At 44.7% G+C, this 9849-nt stretch overlaps 1 protein-coding gene across 1 annotated transcript; it reads left to right on the top strand.

Annotated features, from left to right (window-relative positions):
* Positions 1-637: 637 nt before the first annotated feature.
* On the top strand, positions 638-8214 carry LOC112076676 (H(+)/Cl(-) exchange transporter 6-like). The gene is made up of 7 exons (XM_024143386.2): positions 638-921; positions 1094-1156; positions 3899-3981; positions 4172-4265; positions 4407-4471; positions 5437-5569; positions 8155-8214. The coding sequence occupies exons 1-6, from the start codon at positions 798-800 to the stop codon at positions 5449-5451; spliced, it is 444 nt and encodes a 147-aa protein (XP_023999154.2). The 5' UTR covers positions 638-797; the 3' UTR covers positions 5452-5569; positions 8155-8214.
* Positions 8215-9849: the final 1635 nt, after the last annotated feature.

Genomic DNA, 9849 nt, shown 5'->3' with positions numbered 1-9849 from the left:
TAAGCTGTAATGTAACAACATTGTGGAAAAATGGACTGTATGTGGACTGGCGTAGATAGTGCCACAACATGCACTACATGTTACAGTGAGGTAAAAGTATTTGATCCCCTGCTGATTTTGTACGTTTGCCACTGACAAAGAAATGATCAGTCTATAATTCTTAATGAGGTTTATTTGAAACAGTGAGAGAACAAAATAACAACTAAATAAATAATCAGAAAACACGCTATCATGTCAAAAATCGTTATTAATAGTGAGTTCTGCATTTTACATGAGGGAAATATATCCAGTTCTTGATCCACACATTCTGATCAGAGGAGCCATGATCTTAGTAGTGGTGCCAAAAACCCTTGCGTGGCAATCACAGAGGTCAGATGTTTCTTGTAGTTTGGCCACCTATATGGTTTGCATACACATCTCAGGAGGGAATTTGTCTCACTCCTCTTTGCAGATCTTCTCTCAAAGTCATTAGGTTTCACGAGGCTGACGTTTGGCAACTCGCAACCTTCAGGTTCCCTTCCACAGATTTTCTAATGCGGCATTTTTAAGGTCTGGGAGACTGGCTAGGTGCCACTTTCAGGTATACGTCGGATGTTGCTTCTTTCTGAGCCACTCCGTGTTGTTGCCACAAGACCACCGTGTTAGACTACAGTCTGTTGGCCCTGGGGTGGCGAACCACCGTGTTAGACTACAGTCTGAACCACCGTGTTAGACTACAGTCTGATCTCTGACTGGAACTAACATATCTCTCTCTCTCTCCTCAGCCAGGAGCAGCAGGATGTGGTAGTCTGATCTCTATGACTGGAACTAACATCTCTCTCTCTCTCTCTCTCTCCTCAGCCAGGAGCAGCAGGAAGTGGTATACCCCAGATAAAGTGCTATCTGAACGGAGTGAAGATACCCCGGGTGGTAAGACTCAAGGTAAACTGATCCCTGGCTGCTCAGAGACAAATATTACATCTACGCCCACATCTTTTAAATGTTGTTGTTGTTGGCAGTAGGAATGATGTATCATATGAGGCAAAGATATCAGATATTATATATAGGTCAGGGGTCACTCTCTCTGTGTTTGTGTTTCCTGTGTGTTCTACAGACCCTAGTGGTGAAGGTGTGTGGTGTGATCTGCTCTGTCGCCGGAGGACTCGCTGTCGGGAAGGTAAACACTAGGGATGTGTGTGTGCGAATGTACGTATGAGTTTGTCTGTGTACGTATGTGTGTGTATTCATTGTCTTGTGGTGAGTAGGGCTGTTATGGATGTTGGTAATTGGCCAGATGACGGTAATAGAACATGAGTCCTGGTTCAAGTCAGTTCATTATTACGTTCCTCAGCAAGCAAACAATTAATGTCACTCAGACAGAAGAGAGTCACTGACGACAACAAAAAGGAAACAGGTCTGGTTTGAGGGGTTCTGAAAGATACTCATGGGGGTGTCCACTGAATGTTGACTAGCAACAACAACTGGGACCTACAAGACACCCACCATGAGACCCACTACATTTACCAAGAACAGGCAAACAAAATAAAATCCCACACCAAACTGAAAGACAGGAAGCAAACCACAAAGTTGGAGGAAAACAAAATCATGGAAAACAGATAAAGGAATGTTTAACAATCAAATAGGGAGAGACAACTAAAGGTGTTAACCCTCCACATCTATCAAGACATCTAAAGCGGTAACCCTCCACACTATTACCAAGACAACTAAAGGTGTAACCTCCACATCTATCAAGACAACTAAAGGTGTTAACCCTCCACATCTACCTCAAGACAACTAAAGGAGTTAACCCTCCACATCTATCAGAGACAACTAAGAGTGTTAACCCTCCACATCTATCACAGACAACTAAAGGAGTTAACCCTCCACATCTACAAGACAACTAAAGGAGTTAACCCTCCACATCTATCAAGACAACTAAAGGGTTAACCCTCCACATCTACCAAGACAACTAAAGGTTAACCCTCCACATCTATCAAGACAACTAAAGGAGTTAACCCTCACATCTACCAAGACACTAAGAGTTAACCTCCACATCTATCAAGACAACTAAAGGAGTTAACCCTCCACATCTATCAAGACAACTAAAGGATAACCCTCCACATCTATCAAGACAACTAAAGGTGGTTAACCCTCCACATCTATCAAGACAATTAAGGAGTTAACCCTCCACATCTACTAAGACAACTAGAGGAGTTAACCCTCCACATCTATCAAGACACTAGAAGGAGTTAACCCTCCACATCTATCAAGACAACTAGAGGAGTTAACCCTCCACATCTATCAAGACAACTAAAGAGTTAACCCTCCACATCTATCAAGACAACTAAAGGTGTTAACCCTCCACATCTATCAAGACAAACTAAAGAGTTAACCCTCCACATCTATCAAGACAACTAAAGAGTTAACCCTCCACATCTACCAAGACAACTAAGAGGTTAACCCTCCACATCTACCAAGACAACTAAAGGTTAACCTCCACATCTACCAAGACAACTAAAGGAGTTAACCTCCACATCTACCAAGACAACTAAAAGTTAACCCTCCACATCTACAAGACAACTAAAGGTGTTAACCCTCCACATCTATCAAGACAACTAAGGAGTTAACCCTCCACATCTACCAAGACAACTAAAGGAGTAACCCCTCACAATCCAAGACAACTAAGTGTTAACCTCCATCTAGACAACAAAGGATTAACCCTCCACATCTACCAAGACAACTAAAGTGTTAACCCTCCACATCTATCAAACAACTAGAGGAGTTAACCCTCCACATCTACCAAGACAACTAAAGGATTTAACCCTCCACATCATCAACAACTAAAGTGTTAACCCTCACATCTATCAAGACAACTAAAGGAGTTAACCCTCCACATCTATTCAAGACAACTAAAGGAGTTAACCCTCCACATCTATCAAGACAACTAAATGTTAACCCTCCACATCTATCAAGGACATTAGAGGAGTTAACCCTCCACATCTACAAGACAACTAGAGGATAACCCTCCACATCTATCAAGACAACTAAGGAGTTAACCCTCCCACATCTATCAAGACAACTAAAGAGTTAACCCTCCACATCTATCAAGACAACTAAAGGAGTTAACCCTCCACATCTATCAAGACAACTAAAGGTGTTAACCCTCCACATCTAACAGACAACTAAGAGAGTTAACCCTCCACATCTATCAAGACAACTAAAGGAGTTAACCCTCCACATCTACAAGACAACTAAAGGAGTTAACCCTCCACATCTCAAGACAACTAAAGGAGTTAACCCTCCACATCTACAAGACAACTAAAGGAGTTAACCCTCCACATCTATCAAGACAATAAAGGTTAACCCTCCACATCTATCAAGACAACTAAAGGAGTTAACCCTCCACATCTACCAAGACAACTAAAGGAGTTAACCCTCCACATCTATCAAGACAACTAAAGTGTAACCCTCCACATCTATCAAGACAACTAAAGGAGTTTAACCCTCCACATCTATCAAGACAACTAAAGGTGTTAACACCCCACATCTACCAAGACAACTAAAGAGTTAACCCTCCACATATCTCAAGACAACTAAAGGAGTTAACCCTCCACATCTTCAAGACAACTAAAGAGTTAACCCTCCACATCTACAAGACAACTGGAGCACTGGGCCAGACTCTCTTAAATTAGCACCTGGGCCAGAGACTCTCTTAATATCGCCTGGGCCAGACGCTCTTAAATATCTGCCTGGGCCAGACGCTCTTAAATATCGCCTGGGCCAGACCGCTCTTTAAATATCACCTGGGCCAGCCTGTGTGAAACACCTTCCCACTAATGAGATGACCAACCAGTGTGTATCTGATGCCCTGTGTGTTGTGTGTTTGACGGCCTCTGTCTCCCTTCCCATAATCATGTAGGAAGGTCCCATGATCCACTCTGGTGCCTGGTGGGCAGCAGGAGTCTCCCAGGACGCAGTACCTCCCTGAAGAAAAACTTCAAGGTAGGAGGTGTGCTACAGTCTGGTGTAAACATGTTATCTACAGGTGTGAGACGTGGTGTTTAATGTGTGGTATCTACTGTCTAACATGTTCTCTACATGTGGAGGACATGGTGTTTAATGTGTGGTATCTACTGTCTAACATGTTCTCTCTACTGTGTGTGTATAACATGTTCTCTCTCTGTGTGTGTAGATCTTTGAGTATTTCCGTCGAGACACAGAGAAGAGGGACTTTGTATCAGCTGGAGCGGCTGCAGGAGTGTCTGCTGCTTTTGGAGCACCAGTCGGTACACACACTACGCACAACATGTCCCACTCAGCACCACTGCTAAGCATACTACTGTCATGACTTTCTAAATGTTCCTCCCAATAAAGTTTTCACCGGACTCTCTCTCTCTCTCTCCCCTCTTCCTTCCTCTTTAATCCAGGTGGGGTTTTGTTCAGTTTGGAGGAGGGGGCTTCTTTCTGGAACCAGATGCTCACATGGAGGATAGTAAGTACAGGAGAGGAGGGGAAGGCCTGGCTCAGTCTGGTGTCTGAGGGAGAGGAGAGGAGGGGAGATGTTGGGTAGAATGAAAGTTGGAAAAGACCAGATTCTCTCATCTTCTCATTCACTGCCAAGTGGAAAGAAGAGTAGGGACTAGCAGACGTGTTGTGTTCTCTCCTTCCTTTATTAGGTGAAGCTTAATGCCCTCTCTCTCTTCTCTCTACTCTCTCTACTCCCTCTCTCTCCTCTCTTCCTTCCCCCTCTCTCTCTCTTCTCTCTACTCCCTCTCTCTTCCTCCCCCCCTCTCTCTACTCCGCGGGGCTTCTCTGCTCCTCTCTTCCTTCCCTTCTCATCTCTCTAGCTCTCATCTTACTCCCTCTCATCTTCCTCCCGCCCTCTGTCTCTAACTCAGCCCTTCTCTTTTCCTCCCCGAACTCTCTCTTAACTCCCTGCTCTCTTACCCCCCCTCTAACTACCACCGCTTCTCGTGGGGTCACAACTCCATTCCCTTCCCCCTATATAGACTTCTCTCTCTACTCTCTCTAACCAAACTGCCCTCTCTGCTTTCCTCCCGCCCCCGCTCCCCTCTCTACTTCCCTCTCTCTCTCTCTTCCTAATCCCAAATATATATATCTAATAAATCTAATTCTAACTATGTACCTCTCTCTCCTCTCTTCCTTCCCCTCTTCTCTGCTTCTCTCTAGACTACCCCTCTCTCATTCACTTCCCCCCACCCTCTCGGGTCTACTCCCTCTCGTCCATATCCTTCCACCCCCCTCTTCTCTACTCCTCTCTTCTCCCTCTCTTCCTCCCCCCCTACTTCTCTACTCCCATCTCTCTCTCTCGTTCCTCCCCTCCCGTCTTCTCGTACTTCTATACTACCTCTCTCTCCTGCTCTTCCTTCCCCCCCTCGCTCTCTCACTCATCCTACCTCTCTCTCGGTCCTCCTCCCGTATAATTCCCTCTCGCAGTTCTTTGCGTCATGATCTCAACATTCACTCTGATTTCTTCCTGTCCCATCTACAATGAAGAAGCCTGGAGATCTCTTCCAGCCCCTGGGTCTAGTGAACTTCGGACGCTTCCGCAAGAGTGACGTGAGTGTCTGTCTGTTATTTGTGTCTAGTCCTAAACCCCTGTGTTCAATCTCTCTGTTACCAGTGGTGGTCTAGTCCTAAACCCTGTGGGGTTATCTCTCTGTCTACAGTGTGTCTCAGTCCTAAAACCCTGTGTTATGTCTCTGTGCTAAGTGTGTCTAGTCCTAAAACCACTGTGGTTTTCTCTCTGTCTACAATGCTGTCTAGTCCTACAACCCTGTGGTTGATCTCTCTGGTCTACAGTGTGTCTCAGTCCTAACCCTGTGTTTATCTCCTCTGTCTACAGTGTGTCCTAGTCTAAAAACCCTGTGTTGATCTCGTCTGTCTACAGTGTGCCTAGTCCAAACCCTGTGTTATCTCTCTGTCTACAGTGTGTCTAGTCCAAACTCCTGTGTTATCTCTCACATGACATACACGGTGTGGTCCTAGTCCCTAAACCCTGTGTTATCTCACTGTCTACAGTTGTGTCTAGTCTAAACCCTGTGTTTATCTCTCTGTCTACAGTGCTGTCCTAGTCTCAAACCCCCTGAGTGTTATATATCTTCTAGTCTGCAGTGTGTCTTAGTCCTAAACCTGTGGTTATACTACTCTCATCTACTACCCTGGTCTGAGCTATTCCTAAACCCTGTTGTGTATCTCTCTGTCTATTCCCATGAGTGTGGCCTAGCCGAGAAGCCTCTTATGAGAGGTCCCCTTGTTCGAGGTATGTAGATGGGTAGCTGTAGGTAAACCCAACTGCTAGTCTAGTTTGTGCCTGTTTTATAGGACGCCATATGTTTAGGATGGGTGCTTCTCACTCTACAGTAGAGGTCTTAGTCCTTGAACCTTACACACAGGTGGACATGAAAGAGACAGTAGCTGGGTTGGATAGCTAACAGTGATAGTGGTGTTCCATAGCGTACCCGTAGCTCTCATGTTATGTGGTTTTGTCGATAGCTACCTGAGTTTACTCATATAAAGGTGGGTGTGTCATAGCTACCTTACTTATGTATGTAGGTTGTCATAGGGCCTACTGAGTTAAGCTCATACACTGAGGTGGTTGTCATGGAGCTACCTTGACTCCACATAGGTTGGTTGTCATAGCTACCTTACCATATAGGTGGTTTGTCATAGCCGTACCTTAAGTATTCTCAAGTATGGTGGTTGGTCTTAGCTACGCGTTAGTACTCATATAAGTGGTGCTCAATCGCTACCCTTAGGTATCACTATTAGGGCTGGATTGGGTCTTAGCGGGTACCTGAGTTACCACATATAGGTGGGTGTTCTTAGCTCCTGAGTTACTCATATATGTGCTTGTCTTAGGGCTACCTGAGTTACTCATGATACGGTGGTAATGTCAATAGCTTACCTGGTTACACTCATATAGGGTTGGGTCTTTGTTACATAGCTACCAATGGGAAAGAAGTTACCTTTCCCATGATATGGTGGTTGTCTAGGTACCTGAGTTTTACCTCATAGTAAGTGTGGTTGTCTTAGCTTACCTGAGTTTTACTCATATAGTGGTTTGTCATAGCTACCTGAGTTCACTCATATGTACCAGGGGTGTCATAGCTTACCTGAGTTACGTTCAGTATATGTGGTGGTTGTCCCTTAGGTACGTCATGGGAGTTACTCATATATTTGGTTTGTCACTCTAGGCTAGGTACCAATGAGATATGACCAATGCACTTTAGACTGGTGAGGTCCAGATTCCCAATGACCCTAGACGCGCTACTACCCATCATGCTATAGTGGAGAATCTGAGAGGATTATTGACAGGTTTAAGAAACATAGGTTATGAGGATCTCCATCTTGCTTCTATGATAAGGTCTAGGTTGAATGTTTATCCCTATCCCGCTTACTAACATCTTCTAATCAATGATCCTGCTCGAGATCTCCACCAAGTGCAACGGGCTTAGGGGTCCAGTTTGGGGATGTTTAGGCCTACGTCTCTATGGACTAAGAGGTGGTCTGCTAAATGACCCAAACATGTACATGTTAATAATGTTGATTGTTGTCTTTCTAGTAATGTCCATGCACCGTCTACAACAGGGTGGTCTGGCTGGGGAGCTCTGTTCAATAATCCCTTCAAGCTAAACTGGCTGACTATATTGCAGGGATCAGCGTTAAACCTGTTCAATCAGTCCACCACCTCAAACTACTGGCTGACTATATTCAGGGATCAGGTCTGTTCATATCCCTCAAACTACTGCTGGACTTGTAGTTCAGTTTGACTCCAGGTTACTGAGGCTGACTGTTAATTCAGGATCCAGGTTACTTGGCTGGGACTGTAATTCAAGGATCAGTTTATCTGGCTCGACGTGTATTCAGAGATTCAGGTTACTGGCTGACTGGTAATTGCAGGATCAGGTTTACTGCTGACTATCCCATTCAGGATCAGGTTACTGTTTAAATATCCATCCAACTACTGGCTGGTGACTGTATCAGGATCTAGGTTACTGGGCTGACTGTAATTCAGGATCAAGGGGTTACTGGTTCTTCGCCACCCTGTAATTCAGATGATCAAGTTACTGGCCTGAACTTTATAATTCGGAATACAGGTTACTGTTTCAAAATGTATCCACTCAGTACTCACTGAGATGACTGTATTCTTAGGGAATCAGTAACGTTCAATTTATCCTCAACTACTGGCTGACTGTATTTCAGGAATCAGGTTACTGGCTGACTATATTGCACACAGGATGCAGGTTACTGTTCAAAAGTTATCCTCACCCTACTAAGCTGACTGTATTCAGGAAAATCAAGGTTAACTGGCTGAGCTGTATTCAGGATGCAGGTAAACTGGCGCTGACTGTATTCAGGATCAGGGTTACATGAGTACAATATCCTAACAAAAACCTATGGCGACTGGTAAATTCAGGATCAGGTATAACTGGCTGACATGTCATTCAGGAATCAGGTTACTGGCTGAACTGTATTCAGGATCAGGGTTACTGGCTGACTATATTCCAGGATTAGGTTTACTGGGGGCTGACAATATTTGATAGGATCAGGTTATACTGGTGACTGAATAATTCAGGATCAGTCCTAACTGGCTGCCTGTATATTTCAGGATCAGGCTACTGGCTTGACTGTATTCGGGATGCAGAGGTTACTTTTGGCTGACTGGTATTCGGGATTCAGGTTAGCTGGCCTGACTGTAGTTTCATGTGATCAGGTTACCCTGGCAGTGACTGTATTCAGGAAGAATCGAAGGTTCACTGGCTGACTATTAATCAGGATCAGAGTTTACTTAGGCCCTCGAACTGTAATTCAGGATCAGGTTTACTGGCTGAACTGTATTCCAGCAGATCAGGTTTACTGTTCAAGTATCCTCAACTACTACTAGGCTGACCCTGTTATTCAGGAATCAGGTTACGTTCCGGCTTGCTGTATTGGGATCCAGGTTTACTCGTTGCCTGACTATGATTCAGGATCAGGTTACTGGCTGACTGTAGTTAGGATCAGGTTTACTGTTCAATATCCTCAAACGTGACTGGCTCGTACTGTATTCAGGAATCAAGGTTACTGGCTGACTTTGTATTCAGGATCACGTTACTTACTGGCCTTGACTGTATTTTCAGTGATAGATCAGGTTATCTGGCTGAACCTGGTTCATATATACCCAGGATCAGGTTACTGGCTTGAACGTATTCAGCCGATCAGGGGTTACTATGGCTGACTGTTTAGGATCCAGGTTATGCTTGACCTATTATTCAGGCATGATCAGGTTACGTGCTTGGCTTGACTGTTGATTCAGGATCAGGGTACTGTTTGCTCAACTTATCCTCAACTAATAGTCTGGCTGATGCCTGTATTCCGGATCCAGGTTATATGGCTGGACTGTTATTACAGGATCAGCGTTACTGGCCTGCCGTATTCCAGTCCGATCAGGTTACTCGGCCTGAATGAGGACTGCCATGCATTCAGCCGATCCAGGTTACTGGTTGAGGCTGACTTGTTTCAGGCGAATCAGGTTACTGGCTGACTGTATTCAAGATCAGGTTACGACTGGCTGACCTGCTGTACTGTCAGGCATCAAGTTAACTAGGCTGTCTGTATTTCAGGATCATGTTTACTGCTACTGTATCAGGATCCAGAAGTGGGTTACTCTGGCTTATGAACTGTAATTCAGCCGATCAGGTTACTCGGCCCTGACTGTATTAGTGATCCAAGGTTCCTTGCGCGGTGACTGTTTACAGGGATCAGGTACTATGGCTGAGCTGTTATATTTGCAGCCTTCGGATCAGGGTTAACTGGATCAAAGTCAAACAATTAGTAAACAAGCCAACCTATATACAATACAATATA

Source organism: Salvelinus sp. IW2-2015, unplaced genomic scaffold (genome assembly GCF_002910315.2).
Source record: "Salvelinus sp. IW2-2015 unplaced genomic scaffold, ASM291031v2 Un_scaffold3921, whole genome shotgun sequence".
NCBI classification, from domain to species: domain Eukaryota; kingdom Metazoa; phylum Chordata; class Actinopteri; order Salmoniformes; family Salmonidae; genus Salvelinus; species Salvelinus sp. IW2-2015.
This window is presented reverse-complemented; position numbering and strand designations above follow the sequence as displayed.